Source organism: Leopardus geoffroyi, chromosome C3 (genome assembly GCF_018350155.1).
Source record: "Leopardus geoffroyi isolate Oge1 chromosome C3, O.geoffroyi_Oge1_pat1.0, whole genome shotgun sequence".
NCBI lineage: Eukaryota > Metazoa > Chordata > Mammalia > Carnivora > Felidae > Leopardus > Leopardus geoffroyi.
This window is the reverse complement of record NC_059338.1, coordinates 85,717,800-85,735,755: the sequence shown is the minus strand read 5'-3', so window position 1 is coordinate 85,735,755 and position 17,956 is coordinate 85,717,800. Positions and strand designations below refer to the sequence as shown.

At 47.5% G+C, this 17,956-nt stretch overlaps 1 protein-coding gene and 1 long non-coding RNA gene across 5 annotated transcripts in view; both read left to right on the top strand.

Annotated features, from left to right (window-relative positions):
• Positions 1 to 7,450, top strand: part of NSMCE2 (NSE2 (MMS21) homolog, SMC5-SMC6 complex SUMO ligase) — a 216,977-nt gene extending 209,527 nt beyond the window's left edge. For both annotated transcript variants that reach the window (XM_045453702.1, XM_045453701.1), the window contains one exon: positions 5,554 to 7,450. In XM_045453702.1, coding sequence (XP_045309658.1) covers positions 5,554 to 5,671 — 118 coding nt within the window. In that variant the 3' untranslated portion in view covers positions 5,672 to 7,450. The remainder of the gene's footprint in view (positions 1 to 5,553) is intronic.
• Positions 7,451 to 8,449: 999 nt separating this feature from the next.
• The window catches only part of LOC123585476, a 33,224-nt gene continuing 23,717 nt past the window's right edge, over positions 8,450 to 17,956 (top strand). For all 3 annotated transcript variants that reach the window (XR_006706221.1, XR_006706220.1, XR_006706222.1), the window contains exon 1: positions 8,450 to 9,403. This is a non-coding gene — a long non-coding RNA (uncharacterized LOC123585476). The remainder of the gene's footprint in view (positions 9,404 to 17,956) is intronic.

The following is a 17,956-nucleotide window of genomic DNA, read 5'->3' as shown; positions in this document are numbered from 1 at the left end:
TGAGGTGAGTCAAGCTGGAGTTTAGGAAGTCACTCCAGTACAGTTCAAGGGATGGATTAAAAAGGCGTGGGGTAGCAATGTCAGTGAGGATGCCTTTGCAGGAGATTAAGTTACGGTGATGGGAGCCTGACTGAGGCAAGAGTCACAGGTATCAGGGAACGAGAATGGGGCCATCATGGAGGCACAGCTGGCAGGATTTGGCAACTGAGAGTCGAAGGGAGGAAGGAGTGGAGGGTGACTGTCGATTCTAAACCCGGTGTCCAGGGGCGCCTGGGTGGCTCAGTCGGTTGAGAGACCGACTTCGGCTCAGGTCGTGATCTCGCGGTCTGTGAGTTCGAGCCCCTCGTGGGGCTCTGTGCTGACAGCTCAGAGCCTGGAGCCCGCTTCAGATTCTGTGTCTCCCTCTCTCTCTGCCCCTCCCTCACTCATGCTCTGTCTCTCTCTGTCTCAGAAATAAATAAACATTAAAAAATAAAAAATTTAAAAAAATAAATGAATAAACCCGGTGTCCAGAAGCGGTGGAGGGGGCTGAGGGTCATCAGCCAACTGAGAGGGCGGGAGCGCGGAACACATTTAGGAAGGATTGTGAGAGGCACAGTTGGGGGTCATGCTGACCTTGAAGTCCTAGCAACACAGCCATTTGGAAGTGTCCAGGGGGTGCAGAACACGTGGCGTTTTGGACCAAGGAGAGAGCTCTGAGCTCGAGATGTCGTTGTGAGGCTATTGGTACCGAGGAGCCCAACCCCAGAGGGGCAGCTCGGGGCACGTGACAGCTGACTGAGAGCAAGGACAGGACTGTGACCTGGCTGTGGGCAGCGCCAGGCCAGCCCTGCTCTGCCCACCTCACCCCCCTCAGCACCCGCCTCGGGGCCCCCACATGGACCTTCAGAAAGGCGCTTCCCTCATTAATGAAAAGAGAGTCCGAGGAAGAAGACCCCAGTGAAGCCGTCTGAGACGTAGCCAGGCGAGAGAGGAAGAAGACGGAGGGTGCTGCTTATCGCGGGAGCAGCAGATCACCACTGCCGGGCCTCTTCATCACCTACTCCAGAGCTTCCTGAGTGCATGAAGTAGTGTCATTTCCCATGATGCATGTGAGCGTGACGAGCAGTTCTGGGTCCCCTTTGTTCAAAAATGCCTGTGACACATCCAGTTTGAGACATCTCAGTTCTCCCTCCTAGATGGATCTAGTTACGTCGTGTTAGACTGCAGTTCCAGTCCATTTCCTTACTGGGCGCCGACTGAAGCCTCCTGTCCATGCTTCAGCCTCTGGAAAGACCCCTCTCCACCGGCTCGAGGAGGAATAAAATTGTGGCGACTGTAGCCCTCACGAAATACAGCAGTTAAAACCGTTTCCTGAATAAGAGGGCTGGGTGTGTTCTTACTGACAAAGCCGCCTTGTGAGTCTCATATTAATAACATATTTCCAGTGTTCCACAGTCATTTCTTTTCTTTTTTTGTGAAAGAACAGGAACCGTGTTTAACAAACAGTCACACTGAACAGCACGTAGAATAAAACCAAATTGACTGGGACTGTGTCGTTGAAGGGCCTCTCTCTCTCTCTCCATTGGCCCACGGGGCATTTCGCCTCCCAGGGCCTCAATTTCTTCACCTGCAGAGTAGAAATGACAGTAACGTCTCATGGAATTTTAGGATTAAAGAAGCAGCGGAGAAATTCCAGTCTAGATCTGGACCAGGACATTTCTTGGCAGCGGAGAAGCAAACCACTTAAGAGAAGGCTCCTTTTGAACTACAGAACGCTAAACAAACAGCAGTCAGGTTATAAAGGTCGAGAACGTCCGTGTTATTACTTACCTCACTGCTCGGTGACACATTATTTGAGACTCAGAGGATGTAGGACAGAGCTACTCGGCGTGTTTAGGTATGATGGGAATCCATCCCACTCAGACTTCCAGAGATATCCATAGACCTCTTTTAGAGCTGAATTGGACCCTGGAATTCTCGGGACCCAGACCCAAGAGCTCACAAGACTCGGAATCTTGTACCTTTGAGCTGAGACTGAGGCCAGGGTTCCCTGCCGCCTTCTGGGACCCCTGAGACCCGTGCTCTGTTTGTTCAGTAGACACTTGCACGTTTGCCCACTGCTCTGGTGGCGTCTTCTGCCCTCAGTGACCTGAGTTCAGGACCCAGCCTCTCCTTTGAGGCCAGTAGGTCTGACTTCTGCACAGCAATGACGCGAGAACTTGGGATTGGGTATTGCCACACTTGGCTTGCTCACCAGGATGTCCTGGGGATTAATGAACTAATGCTTCTGTAGAGTGTTATTTCTCCAGAGAAGGAGTGCCCTGATTCAGTATCATGTCATGATGGCCTCATCTTACCCTTTGTAGCTAAAAAACTTGTGTTTGTTTATTCGAGATGGGGTGAGAAACAAGGTTCTCCCCCAGCTCCTGCATCATCCCTGAGCCCTCATTCATGCTGGGCGGAGTGCCCTCGTCCATCCTGCCACAGCGCCCCGTGCACCGTGGCCCGCCCGTGGCCCACCAGCATCGTCAGTGGGCTACCTCCTCTCCAGGTGCTTCTTGGGAGCTGAAGCCATGGACGAGGGCAGAAACCGTGTGGCATCTGAGCCAGTTCCATAACCCTCATCATACATTATCCTACTTACCTCTCACGGCGACCCTACATTCTGTCTCATCTTCATGGAAGAAGAAACTGGGGCACAGGAAGTAAAGCCACTTGCCCAGAGGGTCACAGCCAGGAGACTCGAGCCCACGTCTCTTTCACTCTTGAGCCTGTATTTGTATCAAGAGGCCATCAGTTCCCCCTTGGGAGGGCTTTTTAGTTAATGCCTCTGTGCCCAGGGTCGATCCCCTCAGTGACGTCAGAATTCTGTTTGACATAGGTCACCCTGGGCTCCATCCATTGTCCTTTGAGAAGAATGTGCCTGCGGGCTCAGCAGTGAGCGTGCAGTTGACCCCATCAGACGTTCTCAGAGTCCTCGCACTCCTCCACAGGGCCCCTGATGTCACCAGAAGTCCTCCCCACCTCAGCCTCCCCTTCCCCCTCCACGCTTATTCATCATCTGGCTGTAGGTGCTAGAGATTCGGTTCTAGGAAGTGGGAAGAGACCCAGGCCCACCGTGACAGTGCGTGTCCACCAGGCTCGTCAGTATGAAGCGAGGGTGACCCCGGCACATGTCGTCTGAATGTGTCGTGAAAGTGTCTGTATCCTCATAATCTCAGCTGTTGGCTGTCACGGTTGACGAAGCAGTTCACTTTGGGAAACCAGTGTGAGACCTTTCTCAAGTGCCCCCAGTCCTTACTCTAACACAGAGCCAAGTCTCCAGAAGGAGGCATCCCTGGGCAGATCACCCCGGTCCTCTGTCCTGTGAGGGCCTTTTTATAGTCACGTTTTAGCGCACGTACCTGCCCCCGTGGGGCTCATTTCAGTATTTTTAAAAATAAATATTGTTAGCAAGCATGTTGTCCATTACACTTTTTTGTCCTTTCTTATATAAAGACACCTTGGTCCAGAAAGCACAAGCCCAGAAGATGTTTCTCCTTCACGTTGAAAAGCTGGGCTTCCTACCACTGGACAGATGAGTTCCCGCAATCAACTTTCTTCCCCTTCTGGTTTATGTCTTTCGTCTTGTATTTGTTATTTTTGCTCTTGTCTTGTAGCTGTTATTTCGTGTCTTAATATACCTGTGCTTTTCGGAGAGTTGTCTCAGGCCACTGGGCTGGAGCTCTGTGTGGGCAGGAACCTACATTTGTATGTCACAGTTGGGTGCTTAGAACCTAGCACAGGACGGACCACACAGAAGGTCAAATGCATGCACGAATGTGCGGCATGCATACAGTAGGTGTATGCAAGAGACCGAGAGATCAGCAAGTTTAAAATGTATGGAAGAGAGGTGCCTGGGTGGCTCAGTTGGTTGTGTGTCCAGCTGCTGATTTCGGCTCAGGTCATGATCCCAGGATGGTAGGTGGGATTCTCTCTCTCCCCGCCTCTGCCCCTCTACCCCACTCGCTCGCTCGCTCTCTAAAATAAAAAATAAATTTAAAATCAATTTTTAAAAAAGCAAAATGTATCAGAAGTACGATGATCAGGGATGCTAGGCACCGAGTTGCCTTTAGCCCTGGGAAGTAGGAATCCTGCCCCCACTTCAGATCTGAGGGAATAGAGGCTCAGAATGCCAGTAGATGTTGGCCAAATTCAAAACCGGGTCACCCTAAGTCCAGACAGAAGAAACCAGGTGACTTCATGCAGCCCACTGCCCCCAGAGGAGACCACATCTAAACACAGCCATGGCGTCAAGCACCTCCCCCTCCATGGGTGACTCACGCGCTGATTTCTTCAGCCACAGCTTTTCCCCTGATTCTCCACCAACCCACGCAGTCTCCCTCCGGGAGGGACTGGTGGCCATTTCGGAGGGAATATATGCCAACCAGGGTCTCCTAGATCCATCCCCATCCCCAGCCTGGTTTTCCAGTTGTTCTCTTTAGAGAGAAAGGGCACTGCCAGTTACCCATGGGGCAGGGGAGGGGGGCAGACTCTGACGAAGCTCAGCCCTTCTTTTCCCTTACGCTCTGCCTCTGACCCAACAGCGAGTCCTACAGGTTCTGTGTCCGCTTCTGCCCTGAAGCTGGCCACTGCCACCAGCCCCGGCCACACCGCCCTCTCGCCCGGACTGCCCAGGGCCCTCTTGTTTTCCTGCTTCCACTCTGCTTGTCTTCTGCATTAAGCAGCCAGAGCCATGCTTTCTAAACATAAACCAAGTGGCATCCCTCCCCGATCTCAAACTCTCAAATTCTCTTCATATTTCACATAAAATCTAGGGCCGCCTGGTCTGACTTCGGCCCAGGTCACGATCTCGCAGTTTGTGGGTTCGAGCCCCACGTCAGGCTCTGTGCTGACAGCTCGGAGCCTGGAACCTGCTTCCAGGTCTGTGTCTCCTTCTCTCTGCCCCTCCCCCACTTGTACGCGCATGCTCTCTCTCTCTCTCACCACCACCCCCCCACCCCCGTGTCTCAAAAGTAAACATTTTTTAAAAATACATAAAAAATAAAATCCAAAGGCCCCCTGACCCTCCGACCTCCTCTCCAAATGCCCTCCCTCTAGCCCTGGGTGTTTCAGCCATATTGACCTTGCTTTTTCACTCCAGGCCACCAAGCTGCTGCCTCCTAGGCTCCTGCCTCTGCCTGGGCCACACACAACACTTGTTCTCGATAAGACCTGCTCAGTGAGGCTTGCCCTGACCCAGCTAGAGAAGCCTCACCCCGCACTCTCCCCTTGACCTTGCTTCCTTTCCTTCAGAGCACTTAACGTGAATAAACGTATAGCCAGCACTCTTTGGTGACTTATCGGTTATCTGTGTCCCCACTGGAAGGTGGGCCCTGCTTGGCCATGGCCTATGCCCCCAGCACCTGGCCTGGCTCCAGTAGGCACTCGGGGAATAAATGAGTGAGTTTGCATCAGTCCTGATTTCTCAGACATGCTCCTTTGGGGTAAAATGTCTTCACTGAAATACTCGTATGTGAGAGAAGCTCATGCTGAAGGCCTCAAGTTAAGTGATCTTCTTATCCTTTCCAGTTGCCCCAAAATTGGCTGTAGCCACACAGATGTGAGAATGTCAGACCTCATCCAGGATGAAGCACTTAGAAGGGCCATCGAGAGCCACAACAAGAAGAAAACTCGTCACTCCGAGTAGGACAAACACACCTCCCTACAGGGATGTCTGCAGCCTACCTCCTACCCCAGCCATCTGGAGAGAGCGGTGCTTGTCAGAGCACTTCGACTGGCTGCAAAGTATACTTTGTTGGGGTAAAACTCGAAGGTTTTAAGTGTAATCGGAAGCATTTTTCTATGTCACAACAAAACTTCAAGCATATTATATTGTTTATTTTTGAGTGTCCTATAATTTGAAATAAACCTTTGGTTACCTGCGGCGTGCCCTATCCGTGCACCCCCCGGTGTGTAAACTGTTCCAATGGTGCAGGCATGGTGGGGCCAGGCCTTTCTATTCCTAATATTTCTGACTGTTTTTTTATTATAGTTTTAACTGAACAACGTCTTTCAAAGGATATTGACGTGGAAACGTGTAGAAACATCCCAGGTGCAAGCATTTTCTATCAGCATCATAAATAACAGCCTGAGGTTATAAAGCAAATTTACTTTGTCTACTGACAGTTCCAAATATGTAAATGCTTTTATTTGTCATTCTGACCAGCCCAGAACGCTCCGGTAACGGGCTTATCAGGGCAATGGTAGTTGATGCCCTTAATGGAAACTTCGCCACAGCCCTCTGAGAGCCTAAAGTGTCGTCAGAAGCAACCACATCCTGACGGTCTCTGCCTCGCTCGGTGGCTCTCATGCCCCTGGGCCTTGGGGTTTTCAACCATGAAGTAGAGATGTGAAGCGAAATGTTCTCTGGTGTCCCTTTGGCCCTGAAAGTCTGTGGACTGAGGAGGACCGGCCAGGTCTTTAAATTGAATGTCTTGGGATATATTCGAATTGTGTGAAGAGTGCTAATCTATTAATAATTTCCATAGCAACCTTTTATCAACCAGATACACAAGGAAACCGAGAAACGTTAACAATTGCTAACATTTATTGGGCACTTACTGTGTTCCAGGTGCTGTTCCAAGTTGACATATCTATGTTCACTCCTGTAGTCTTCACTGCCTGATGAGAGAGGTACACTTACTATTCCCACTTTACAGATAAGTCCAACGAGGCACAGAGAGGTGAAGGAGCCCGTGGAAGGCCACAGAGCTCCTAAGTGGCTGAGCTGGGACAAGACCTCAGGTAGCCCTAGTCCCAGAGTCTGAATTCTTAATCCTGTACTCTCCTCCTCCCTATTGGTTTATTTAGATCCAAAAATCTATTCAAAGTCCACATTTAAAACATGAAGCTTCTGTAAATAAACAAGCATATCCATGCATGTATGCAAAGAGGTGCATTAGCCGGAGTTAACGTCTGCTAGGCAGCGAAGGCCATAAAATAACGCATAGTTGAGTTTAAATGCCTAGTCTAAATGGCAGAGTTAATTTTGAAAACACGTTCATGGAATTCAGAAAGGAGGATGACATTCGGTTGTCTACAAACCAAGTCAATTTGAATTTCTTAAGCTGCTTCATCTGAATCAGACTTCCTGAGGAAATGATTATGTTTTAAGCCAGAACAAACAGACTTTTCATGGAATGTGGTTCTTTTGTGAAATACTTTGTTTCCTAAACAGATAGCGACAAGCATGAAATACTTGCCCAAGATTTGGTTTGTGTTTTCCCCGACTCTTTCTAAAGAGAATTCCAGAATATTGGTGTGGACACCAGTATCCGTTCGAAAAATGCCAAATAACACCATTCCGCTGTGGAAGAGGTGCAGCCTTTCGTATCTTGTGAGGTTTTTTTCCTTCTTTTTTAGTCTTCAGAAGCTATGTTTCATGAATTTGTCTAGCCAATTAAACAATTTGAAGTTTTATATAGAATTTATTTTCATCTTTGAAGATTTGCCATTTGGTTGTCCTAACATATTTGTTAAATTTCTGTTACAAGCGTTTTCCAAAACAAGTGAAACCTTTTCTTCAGTGAACTCGTATTGCTCGTTAAAAGGGGAGCAGCTCTAGTCGAGAGGAGTTTCTATCCCCTTCTGCCAGGGCGGCCCCAGAGACCTGTGTGAGATCACCCAAGGCCCCACAGGTGACATTTGAAAACCCTACAAGACATTGTAGCTAAATCAATTTTTTCCCGTATGTGACATTTCAGACTTAGACCACGGTATGCACATGGCATCTTTTTAAAAATGCTAGTTCATGGGGCGCCTGGGTGGCGCAGTTGGTTAAGCGTCCGACTTCAGCCAGGTCACGATCTCACGGTCCGTGAGTTCGAGCCCCGCGTCGGGCTCTGGGCTGATGGCTCAGAGCCTGGAGCCTGTTTCCGATTCTGTGTCTCCCTCTCTCTCTGCTCCTCCCCCGTTCATGCTCTGTCTCTCTCTGTCCCAAAAATAAATAAACGTTGAAAAAAAAAAAAATTTAAAAAAAAAAAAAAAAATGCTAGTTCCTTGGGGCACCTGGGTGGCTCAGTCGATTAAGCGCCCGACTTTGGCTCAAGTCATACATAATCTTGCAGTGCATGAGTTCGAGCCCCGTGTCGGGCTCTGTGCTGGAAACTCAGAGCCTGGAGCCTGCCTCAGATTCTGTGTCTCGTCTCCCTCTCTCTCTGCCCCTCCCCCACTCGCACACGCTCTCTCTCTCTCTCTCTCTCTCTCAAAAATGAATACACATTAAAAAAAATACTTTTTTTAAATGCTAGTTCCTCGAGGGGCGCCTGGGTGGCTCGGTCGGCTGAGCGTCCGACTTCAGCTCGGGTCATGATCTCACAGTCTGGGAGTTCAAGCCCCATGTCGGGCTCTGCGCTGACAGCTCAGAGCCTGGAGCCTGCTTCGGAGTCCGTGTCTCCCTCTCTCTCTGTCCCTCCCCTGCTCATGCTCTGTCTCCCTCTGTCTCAAAAATAAATAAAAACATTAAAAAATTTTTGTTTTAAATAAATAAATAAAAATAACAATAAATTCTAGTTCCTCGAAAGTAACTTCCAGTGAAGTTTAAAACATTTCCACACACTCCAAAAGATAAGACAGTTTATCCTTTACCTTATGTAGAACTTCAAACACCGGGTGTCCGGCTTAAGGCAGCTCCCAGTGAGTGTGGCTTCCTGCCCACCAGTCACCTCCTGAAAGTTCACGCGAGGACAGGAGGAGGAAGCCCCGAGGCCACCGTGGACTCATCTCTGGCTACACCGCAGGCTCAGGTCTAAGTACCTCAAATGTATCACCTAAGTTAATCTTCCCCACAATCCCAGGAGGTTGTTATCACCCCTGTTTCACAGATGGGGAGGCCAAGGCTCAGAGTCATGAGGTCATTTGCCCAAGGTCGCTCGCTTGTGCGTGGAAGAGCCCACATTGGACTGGAACGGTGAGTGCAGAAGCAGCCCTCTGACACGCGAGGCCATTTGCCCCCGGGGGCTGCGGAGAACACATACGTGATCAGACCTGCGCGTCTGCCCCACCTTCCTTATTCCCAGTTCTGAGACCACCGTTTCCCAGGCTCACAGACTCCGTCATCCCCGGGCAGACCCCCCAAGTCTGGGCGCTCCCTCTCTGTTTCACGCTCAGACCCTTCTCTGACCTCCCGTCTGCCCCCTCGCCATATTAATCTGCTAGAACACCGATGGGACGATCTCACATCCTACTCAAAAACGTTCATTCCTTTCCTACAGAGTGGAGTTCAGGCCCGGCACTCAGGATTCTGCCACAGACCAGCTCCCCCCGTTGCCTCAGTATCCCCTGGGCTCCCCAGCACTCCGGTTCCCCTCTCTTGACGGCAGGTTTCTTCTGGGAGCGGCTCGCCCTGGTACTCCCGCCTGCCACATACAGGCGACCTTGGGTGAGTCACTGTCCCTCCAGGCCTCAGAGTTTGCGGGTGAACCGAAAGATTTGGGCTTCTCCCCAAGGTTTCCATAAACTCTTAAGATTCTGTGTCATGTGTTCAGTGAACAGGTCCTAAGGGAGTATAAGCCCTTTTGAAGGAAAACAGGCTGATATGGAAATTAGTATATATTTGAACCAAACGTGCACATCGCCTCTTCAACTGCTCATTCAACAAATACTCTTTAAGGCCCGCTCTGTGCCATGTTTTGTGTTAGCCTCTGGATACAAAAGTCTCCCCTCCAGAGGGGGCTTAGTGTCTAGTTGAGGCAGACAGATATTTGAAAAATAAATCCCATAAGAGGTCATGTGAGCACCGTGTATAGAGGATGGTGACACAGAGAAAGGAAATAGAGGAAAATTGTTGAGTAACCAAACACTAGGAAATCAGGTACCAAGACTCAGAACAAGTTAAGGAGTCTGTGAAACGTGTTTGGGAGAATGGGGAGTGAATCGTGAGGGTGTTGTTGGAAACTTGTTTCGTTTGGGAGATCTGCCTGCCGGCTTGTGTCCGACTCCGAAGAAGGGACTCACTTCTGAAAGGAAAGCAGTTACAACAGCAGAAGGAGGAGCCCTCCTACCTCGCTTGGGGAGATGGGAATCGGTGCAGCCACTTTGAAAAGTCTGGCTTTTTGAAAAGGTGTTAAACATGGGGCTCAGTCAGTTCAGCATCTGGCTCTTGATCATCCTCTCAGGTCATCATCTCACGGTTCATGGGTTCGAGCCCCACGTCGGGGTCTGTGCTGAACAGTGTGGAGCCTGCTTGGGATTCTCTGTCTCCCTCTCTCTTTGCTCCTCCCTCTCTCTCTCTCTCCCTCTCTCTCTCTCTCTCTCTCTGTCTCGCAAAAATAAACACACACCTTTTAAAAAAGGTGTTAAACATAAACTTACTGCACAACCCAGCAAATCTACCCTTAGGTATCTACCCAAGAGAAGTAAAAACATGTTTGCACAAAGACTCATGTGTGAACATTCATAAGTAATATGATTTATAATCGTGAAAAAAGTGGAAACAATCCAACTGTCCAGCTGGTGAGCGGATAAACAAAAGCAGGAATGGCCACGGTCGGATACTACCTGGAGATAGCTGGAGTGGAGAACTTACGAGCTCATACTATCCTGTGGGACTGAGCATTACGTTACGTGGAAGAAGCCAGGCACAAAGATCATGTAGTGTATGAATTAATTTCATTATATGAAGTGACCAGAAAAGGGGCGCCTGGGTGGCTCAGTCAGTTGAGCGTCTGACTTCAGCTCAGGTCATGATCTCACCGTTCGCGAGTTCGAGAGCCCCGCATCGGGGTCTCTGCTGTCATTTCAGAGCCCCCTTTGGATCCTCTGTCCCCCTCTCTCTCTGTCTTCTCCACCCCCAACCCCTGATTGCACAGGCGCGGGCGCACTCTCCCTCAAAAATAAATAAACATTTTAGAAAAAAGAAGAAAAGCAATGTCCAGGAAAGACAAATCCATAGGGACGGAAAGTAGATTCGTGGTGGCCTGGGGCTGGGGATGGAAATGGAGAGTAACTTGCACAAGGGATGGCTTTGGGGTGAAGGACGTGTTCTGAAACTGGATTGCACGCCTCGAGATTTTCTAAAAGTCACTGAATTCAACTCTTCCAACAGTGAATTTTATGGCATATAAATGTTCCAAACCAGCTGAGTGGAGATTGCTTTACAGGTCAGGGAGGAGAGCGCTTTCTTCGTGATCATTTGGAACTAGCCAGCAGCTATAAGAAGCTATTGGTGCCCTAAATTCAACCGGGAAATCAAGGCTGAAGAAACACAGGATTAAAAGTAGTAGTTACTAGGGGCGCCTGGGAGGCTCGTCAGTTAAGCGCCGACTTCTGCTCAGGTTGTGATCTCACGGTCCGTGAGTTCGAGCCCCGAGTTAGGCTCTGTGCTACTAGAGCCTCTCTCTCAAAATAAATCAACTTAAAAAAAAAAAAAAGTAGCAATTACTAAGGAACTGTTAAGGGTTAACGAGAAGCTAAGACTACTGACCGATAGCCCTAAGGAGCTTAATTTTACCTATTTCTATTTCTTTATGTCCCTATTGTGTAGGTATCTTATATGCATTGGTCACTAATAGTAACCAATAGTTCTAATTGACGGCTTTATTTTATGCAAAAAGGTGATTTTATTAAAGCACGGTGATAGGACCCATGGGCAGAGAGCTGCCCTGGAGTCCTGAGGAGCGACTGATTATATCCTTTTAGGTTTGGCGGGGAGGGGCAGTTAGGGATAAAGTTAGTTTTTAAGGGATTTCTGTATGCTGAAAGCAGGGTCTCACAGGACCTGAAGATTTAACTGTTGACAAGATAAGGTTGCTTTTAGTTTTTAAAGGAAGTGTACGCATTAAGGCACACACATAAAGGTCTTGGGGAATGTTCACCCTGCAGGCGTCTGACATCTGTCAGCGGGCTGCAGGCTGTAAGGAAATTTAATTTAAGCTACATTTTTCTTGCGTTTGTTTCCCTCATCATTTTCCCCCCTGAGCGATTTTGATCCTTAAATCTTTAAGGTTGTTGAAAGCGGAAGGTCTCATCTCCCGTAGCTTCTTCCGGCTAGATAGGGGCGTAGAGACGTCCCTGCTTATGGGTCAAGGTTGGTCAGTTGAGAATTTAATAGGAGTTAGGAAAGCCTCAGGCAGCTGTATCCAGAGCTGATAACATATGGGAGTTTTCTCGAGCAGAAAGGATCATCTGTTGGCTTGAAGTTGTGGCAGTGAAGGAGTGGAGAGACCAGGGAGAAAACAGCAAAACATGTTAAATTAACCAAAAGAAGAAGCCCAAATCTGTCCTTTGACAGTTGACAAAAACCTTCCTTTAGTCCAGGAGTTTAACCAATTATTAAAGGGAGAGAGGGATCATTTAAAGCACCAATACGAGTACTTGTCAATTGGAGACTCCGAAAGATTTTTGCGGTAATCTGGAACGTATACACAGCATTTTGTTTTTATGAGGGCAGAAGTTCTACCTTGTGCAGCAGTGAAAACATCTAATGCCGTTTTATTTTGTAAAATTATTTCGTGCACTCGAGTTATGTTAGTGTTTAATAATATAATGTTATTTTGAGAGTCTTTTAAGGCCTTGATTGTGTAGTGGGTGGTGTTAACCATTGTATAGACTCTGTTTTGCCTAGTAAGCCGTCAGGTAATTCACAAGAGGTACTTTTATAGAAACAAGAAAACTGTAGGTTGATGGTTAGAGCAGGTTACAAACCCAGTGCTGCCAGGGAGAAGATATTTAGATGTCTGCCTTGACGCCTCTTCGGATGGGAGTGGGAACAGGCAGTGGGAATCAGATGGGTTTTTCAGATTTGTAACTCAAATGTCTGTGTCCTCTTGAATGACCCAGAGGACAACAGGCACAACCATTTTCTCTACGTGAGTTTTTGTGACGAGTTCTCTGAAGCTTACCTCAAGTCGTGTAGTTTGGGCAAGCAACAAACCTTTAAAGACCACCAGAAGTAGAATTTAACATCCATAAAGGTGCATTGATGAAACAGAATTTTTCTCTCGAATAGCCTTCATTTCCAGAGATAGCCGAATCAAGACTAATTTGTTTGTAGATCAAGTCCAGTTTTAACACACTCGGCCTAATTGTTTACATAAGCTCAGCCAGAACAGCGATTGGTCACGTAGATCTTTGAAAATTTGTTTTGCTGGAACTTTTTACAAGGAATCTAGATTGAACTTTTAGTAGCCTCTCCAGGCCCAGAAGCCAGGCCAAGTACTTGCCAACAGTCATGCCTGCAACACCTGTTAATTTGGGCGAATTCCTCTTCATGAGGTCCCCAAGATATCCTGAGGTTCCTGCACCTGCCGGGGAGGGACATTCTGTGCTCACCTGGAGAGGATGCTGGGAACTCCGTAAGTGACGTATCCGGCCAACATTTCCAGGGGGCCTTATTGGCTTCATGCTTCATAAAGTCAACCTTAGAATTCCTTACAACTGTTTGGTCTTATCTGAGTCTATGAATGTCGGTCTCAAATACGACATTCCAGTCAAAGCCTTGGTAAAATAACTAGTGTTTCCAACGGTGTCCTGTTACAAGGAGAACAGAGTCTTATTGAATCTATGCAAATAACTAACTGCCATGAAAAGAAAGGTTACTTACTGAGAGCTTTTGAATTTCAGAGGGTTCAGGTAGAGACTACTCTTTTTTTTTTTTTTAAGTATAATGGAGTAAAAGTTCTGGCCATTTCTGTTCTCTGTTCATCCTGCTGTTGGGAAGGAAAAAATTCAGTCCCTAAAGATGACCTCGTAATCATTCAGTGGATGGCAGAATGACCCAATGTAACGATGCCATAAACATTTCCCCACATTGAGTGGGGATTTTTTTTTAATTTTTAATGTTTATTTATTTTTGAGAGAGAGAGCATGAGCAGGGGAGGAGCAGAGAAAGACTGGGAGACACAGAATCGGAAGCAGACTTCAGACTCCCAGCTGTCAGCACAGAGCCCAGCGCGGGGCTCCAACCTACGAACAGCGAGATCGTGACCTGAGCCAAAGTCAGACACTTAAAACAACGGAGTCAACCACTTAACCCAGGCACCCTGAGTGGGAATTTTTTTAGTGAGCAAATACAGAACTGGTTTTAAAACAAAAAGAAAAAGCAAGATACAATTTTGAAAGGAAGCAACCCAAGGATGGCCATCCTTCGTCGTAAACGGAATACAAACCAGAAGTGCGGGCCATTAAGACGGAGTCCGTATGCTGCTGGAATGTATGAGAAAGGTTGTCACTCACCGTCCAGGGACACTCCGGCCATTAGGCTCTGCATGGGAGCCCCCAGCTGAGTTTCTAGGCTACTTTTAGTCACCACAGTTCACAAAGAACAGAGACTCTGATTAGTCTCTGATTAGAGAACAGCAAAAACCAGGCTAAGGATGATGAAACATGGGTGTTATGCAGAAAGGATTTGGAATGTTGTTGCCACAGAGAAAAAAAAACGGAGGCTTCTGTTTTGTACAAAACAGGGAACTTTGTGAGGAATACGCTCCAAGACAATTGACACTAAGTGCTACGAGAGGGCCAATGAAAGGATCTTCAATACTCAGAAGAAAAAGTACTGTTACATCTTAGCACAAGGCTCTCATCCGGGAAACCATGGGCCCCCAGGGGACTGTGGATAAAATTCAGAAGGTTTATGAATCAGTACGGGGGAAAAAATTACATCTTTACTTTTACTAATCTCTAATCGGAACTTAGCATTTCCTGCAATTATAAACTGCAGTATAATTAACAGTCCCTGTGACTTTATCACCAATAAAAATGATAACTATTTTCCTGTTGCATTGCTGTTGCTATAAAGGTAAATTTACACTCACCTCTTGAACTACTAAGTTCCGTTCTGGCAATGATGGACAAGCAGACAGGGGATTTGCCCTCTCACCTTTTACAACTAAAAATCTGGACAACATCTATGATTTCTCAGATGTTGGACAACAGGACATTGGACACTGCCCTTGCTTACTGCCTAGAGAGTCCCTGGACCCCCTCAGGGAGAGGGGGATCCAGCAGGAGCCCTGGTGGTCAGTCTTTATTGAGGAAACAGAGCTGAAGGTTCAGGGAGGGCAAGCAGCTAGAATTTGCAGAGCAGAGGACTGGAAAGGAGACAGCTGCCCAGAGAGGGAGCTCTGGAGATGTTCAGAGGGTCCCCCTGGAGTCCTCAGCTAAGTCATCATCAGCTTGTGCCAGTGAAGAAGCTACCTGGGGTGGGGAAAGAACCTCCCAGAAGATCAGAGAGAACACACATCTGAACTCACACAGGCCTGAGAATGTTCCTTCTCCCACTGGCCAGAGTGGGGCAAAGTTAGCCCTGGACTACAGGATGTTCTCATCCTATGTAATGATGCTTCAAAGCAAATTTCAAAAGCAAGGGTAGGCAAGTTTTTATGGGAAGGGCCAGCCATTAAATATTCTCAGCTTTGCAGGACATCTGTTCTTTGTTAGAACTACTTAACTGTGCCGTGGCAGCATGGAGGTATAGCACCGACAGGACGTGAATGAATGACAGTGGCTGTGTTCCCATAAAACTGTATTTACAGACACTGCAGCTTGACTCTAATTTTCACATGCCGCAAAATATTATTCTTTTTCCCAACACCCTTCACCAAAATGAAAGATAAGAGCCTAGATCATGGAAATGATTCTCTGCCAGATGGAGGAGTAATGCTATGAGTAAATATTTAAGGTCTGTTGGTTAAGCACCCGGCTCTTGATCTCGGCTCAGGTCATGATCTCATGGTTCATGAGTTGGAGCCCCGCGTCAGGCTGTGTGCTGATGGCACAGAGCCTGCTTGGGACTCTGGCTCTCCTTCTCTCTGCCCCTCCCCTGCTTGTGTGCTCTCTCTCTCTCTTTCTCTCTCTCTCTCTCAAAATATATAAGTAAACAAAATAAAAAAGAATTGAAAGAAAAGACTAAGGTTGGTTGAAATACAATACGGCACAAGCATGGACCCTTCAGGAACAGGATGCTTGGGCACCCATGGGCTGGGTGATGGTGGTGAGAGCTCCCTTGTACTTTATTTCTGTTCTCCTACCACATGAGGTACTTTCTACCTTATGATTTATTATGGGTACGTCATCTCCCTCCCTTGGCCGTGTTCTCTTGAGGGTGGGGTCCACAGCTGAATCGTGTATTTCCTAGGCACCAAGGTTTGTCAAAGTAAGGTCCAGGAGCCCCTTTATCAGACACTCTGAAGAGCTTGCTAAAATGCAGATGCCCAGGCCCCACTCTAGACCACTGAGTCAGAATCCTGGGAGGCAGGCCCCACAATCTGCATTTTAACAAGTGTTTTGGCGGATTCTGAATCAGACTCCATGTGGAGACCGTATGCACCTGGCACGCAAAGTTATTAATGTTGAGTTGATAAAGCCAAACAGAACACACACACACACACACACACACACACACACACACACTAGAGTTACAGCTATCTAAACACCACACTTTTGGGTCAAAAGCTCCAAAAAGACTGTAGGTAAATACAGAAAGTTTTACATCTTTTTCTTTCTTAATGTTCATTTTATTTTTGAGAGAGAGAAACATAGCACGAGCAGGGGAGGAGCAGAGAGAGGGAGACACAGAGACGCAGAATCTGAAGCAGGCCAGGCTCTGAGCTGTCAGCACAGAGCCTGATGCGGAACTCAAACCCACAAACCTCAAGATCGTGACCTGAGCCAAATTTAGACACGTAACAGCTGAGCCACCCAGGCGCCCCAGTCTTTCTTTTCTTTTGAAACAATAGTCTGGGGGCGCCTGGGTGGCTCAGTCGGTTGAGCGTCCGACTTCGGTTCAGATCATGATCTCACACTCCGTGAGTTCGAGCCCCGCGTCAGGCTCTGTGCTGACAGCTCAGAGCCTGGAGCCTGCTTCAGATTCTGCGTCTCCTCCTCTCTCTGCCCCTCCCCTGCTCACGCTCTGTCTCTGTCTCAAAAATAAATAAAAACATTAAAAAAAATTTTTTTTAATAAATAAATAATAAACAATAGTCTGATGACTAGAAAGCCTTGTGATGCAATTCATCTCAATTCCATTCATCACTCTCTCCCTACCTTTTCAGATTTCACTTCATGGATTTTCTTTTAAAAAAAAAAAAAAAATTTATTCATTTATTGAGATACAGAGAGGGAGGGGCAGAGAGAGAGGGTGGTACAGATTCCGAAGCGGGCTCCAGGCTCTGAGCTGTCAGCACAGAGCCCAATGCAGGGCTCGAATCCACAAACAGATCATGACCTGAGCTGAAGTTGGACACTTAACCGAGTGAACCACCCAGGTGACCCTCATGGGTTGTTTTTCATTTACCCCCTTGACAGCATCTCTTCATCTACAATCCCCAGGGCCTTGGATACATCAAAGTCTTGATTAAAACAAACCGGAACAAAAAACCTCTCATGCACCTTTCCCCTTCCAAAAGTTCCTATACATTGAAAGCATGGAAATAGACCAATGTGGTTCCTGAAAGAGATCTCCAACCATCCCCCTCAGCTGGATCTAGGCTCCGTTGATATTTTTGGCGTGGATATTGGATTCCCCGAGAAAGTAGTGTTTCTCAAAACTCCAGTTGTTCCAGCTCCCCCATCAGAGGTTTTGCCGTATCGACTTGTAGCCTGTGTTATTATTTGCTTAGTTTTCTACTCTAATCAAGTCACTCTAAAAAAAAAAAAAAAAAAAAAAAAAATTTAGCCTTCTCCTAAATAATAATAATATATGTGAAAATACATAATTACATGAAATTACAGGCTGGATGTGCTAAGTATATTTTAAACATATTAAAGTGAATACGTAATTACCGAAATGAAAGAAATAGATGTTCTTGAGGCCCCTACAATCATCCTGGGTGGCCCTTTGGGCAACTCCTGCATGGAGCCCTACTAGGGGTCCAGGCCAGCCCCCAAAGCCATTCCACACCCACCAGGTTCCCCTAAGGACCTCCCTCCACACGCTGCCAGCATTGAAATAAAGAAGTCCCTTGAGAGCGCGTTGGCTCCAGCACGAAGCTTG